This window comes from Chaetura pelagica, unplaced genomic scaffold (assembly GCF_000747805.2).
Source record: "Chaetura pelagica isolate M959 unplaced genomic scaffold, ChaPel_1.0 scaffold168, whole genome shotgun sequence".
Taxonomy (NCBI): Eukaryota; Metazoa; Chordata; class Aves; order Apodiformes; family Apodidae; genus Chaetura; species Chaetura pelagica.
The window spans coordinates 206,291-208,503 of NW_009954220.1; the positions used below are offsets into that span (position 1 = coordinate 206,291).

A 2,213-nucleotide genomic window follows, 5' to 3' on the forward strand; every position below is an offset into this window, starting at 1 on the left:
TAATTGATTATTGTTTTGGGTTTTTTTTGGGGTGGGGGGGGGGGGGAGGGTTTGGAGGGGATTTTTTTGCTTGTTTTGGGGGTTTTTTTCCTTCTCCCTGAATAAAACAGAGTTGCTCCTCTAACCTTGAAGGACCCGCAGTTGGAATTACTCTGTATGCTCTTCTAGGATAGCTGAGCAGAATTTGTCTTTTGACATATCAACTAAAAAGTGATAACAGAGTGGAGAGGGCAAAAGGCTGCCATTTTGAACCTCAGTATATCTGAGTAACTTAAATCTTCATTGATACATTTTATTGGTTTATCAATAAGATTAATTTGTATTTTGTTTGTGTTATTTTTATAGGTGATGAGAATGACACTGTCAACACTGAATTGGCGACGGCGGGAAATGGTGAGGTGGTTGGTAACATGCGCAACGGAAGTAGGTATGTTCCGAAATGCTTCTCAAGGGCTACTGCCTTTTTGTCAGCTAATCTTAAGAGGGCTTGATCTTGTTTGTCAAAATCCAGCCTCTGCAAATATCTCTCACTTATTGTTAATCTATAAAATTCCTTTGATCAGAAGACACTAATTATGCCAATTATGAGTATGTGATAGAATAGGCTGCCACAGTTTGACTCAGGATCAACAACAATGCTCTCAATCCCCTCCCCCTCCCACCCAGGTAAGGAAGGAGAGAGATGCTCTGGATTGAAAAATAAACTACACAGCTTTAATTAAACACTAATAATAAAAATAAAATATATGCAATTAAATATATATGTGTTCAGGAAATGTGCAAAACCCCTACTGCCTCCCCCCACGCCCAGCAACTCTCACAGCACTCTCCTTAGCTGCAAACAGTCCCAAAAAGTCCCAGATGGGTGCCAGAGAGAGAGCAGAGTTATGAGGGTCAGGAGAGCTCGACCCTAGGGGTCGACGGTGATGGATAGATGGCGTCCTCCCCGGACGCCGGCCATGGATGGAAGGGAAGGGAAGAAGAAGCAGGAAGGAAGTTTTCTGTCATCTCTGACATTCCTCTGAGCTTACATAGATATATGGAATGGAATATCTCTGGCCAATTTTACTGTCTGTCTAACTCAGCCTCCTACGGGGGGATCACAGATCTCCCCATAGTGTATGAGATGGCAGGGTAAAGATGTGACCTTGAAGTCCTACCAATAGCATACATTCCAGTATTTGTTATCAGTCCTAGATGGAACACTTTATTACTAGTTAAAAGAGAGGAAAAAAAAAAACAGTAAAAGGAAAATTGGCTTCATCCTGGCTCAAACCATTCCACCCCTTAAACTATACCATATATTACATATAAGCTTTATATTTTACCAGCTGTCAAATGAAGGATTCTCCCCCAGAGTCAGATTACCTTGAGGTACACATTGTACTTCACCATCCTCCATCATCACACACCAGGTATGTTCAGGTCCCTGAGCAAAAGCAACACCCCAGGCAGGTTTACCTTTGCATGAAGCAGGATAAACCCAAACACTTTTACCCAGCTGGTTTATTTCACATAGCACAGGGACTTTATACCCATCTGCAGTATGTAGAAGGTCTGACTGAGCAGTGCCAGCCCAATTAATGGATCCTCCGGTATTAACTGACCCAGTGTCCTTTGCCAAATTTTTGTCCCAGTTTTTGAGAGTTCCACAATGTATTGCCTTCAGGGTAGCTTTCAACAGACCATTGTACCTTTCAATACTCCCTGAGGCTTATGCATAGTACAGGATATGGTAGATCCACTCAATACCATGCTCTTCAGACCAGTCAGCCACAAGACTGTTTTTGAAATGAGTCACATTGTATGACTCAATTCTTTCTGGAGTACCATGTCTCCACAAGATTTGCTTCTCAAGGCCCAGGATAGTATTCCGGGCTGTAGCATGAGGCACAGGATATGTTTCCAATCATCTTGTACTTGTTTCCACAATTCTAAGCACATAGCGCTTGCCCCGGTGGCTCTGAGGCAGTGTGATGTAGTCAGTTTGCCAGGTCTCTACACGCCTGTACATTGACCTGAAGTGTCATGAGCCCATTGAGCCAAAAAGAGTTCACCCTTACGTTCCCAGTCTAAGTCTATTTGGAACACTTGAGCAGCCTCATCTGCTCGTTGGTTGTGTCGATGTTCCTCAGTGGCTCGACTCAGAGGTACATGTGCGTCTAGATGATGCACTTTTACCTCCAGTTTCTCTATCTGAGCTGCAATGTCTT

At 43.2% G+C, this 2,213-nt stretch overlaps 1 protein-coding gene across 1 annotated transcript in view; it reads left to right on the plus strand.

The window, feature by feature from the left end:
* LOC104393907 (zinc finger SWIM domain-containing protein 6) overlaps positions 1-2,213 on the plus strand; it is a 105,189-nt gene that overhangs the window by 92,086 nt on the left and 10,890 nt on the right. The window contains exon 13 of the mRNA XM_010003430.1: positions 346-427. Within this exon, the coding sequence (XP_010001732.1) occupies positions 346-427 (82 nt within the window). The remainder of the gene's footprint in view (positions 1-345; positions 428-2,213) is intronic.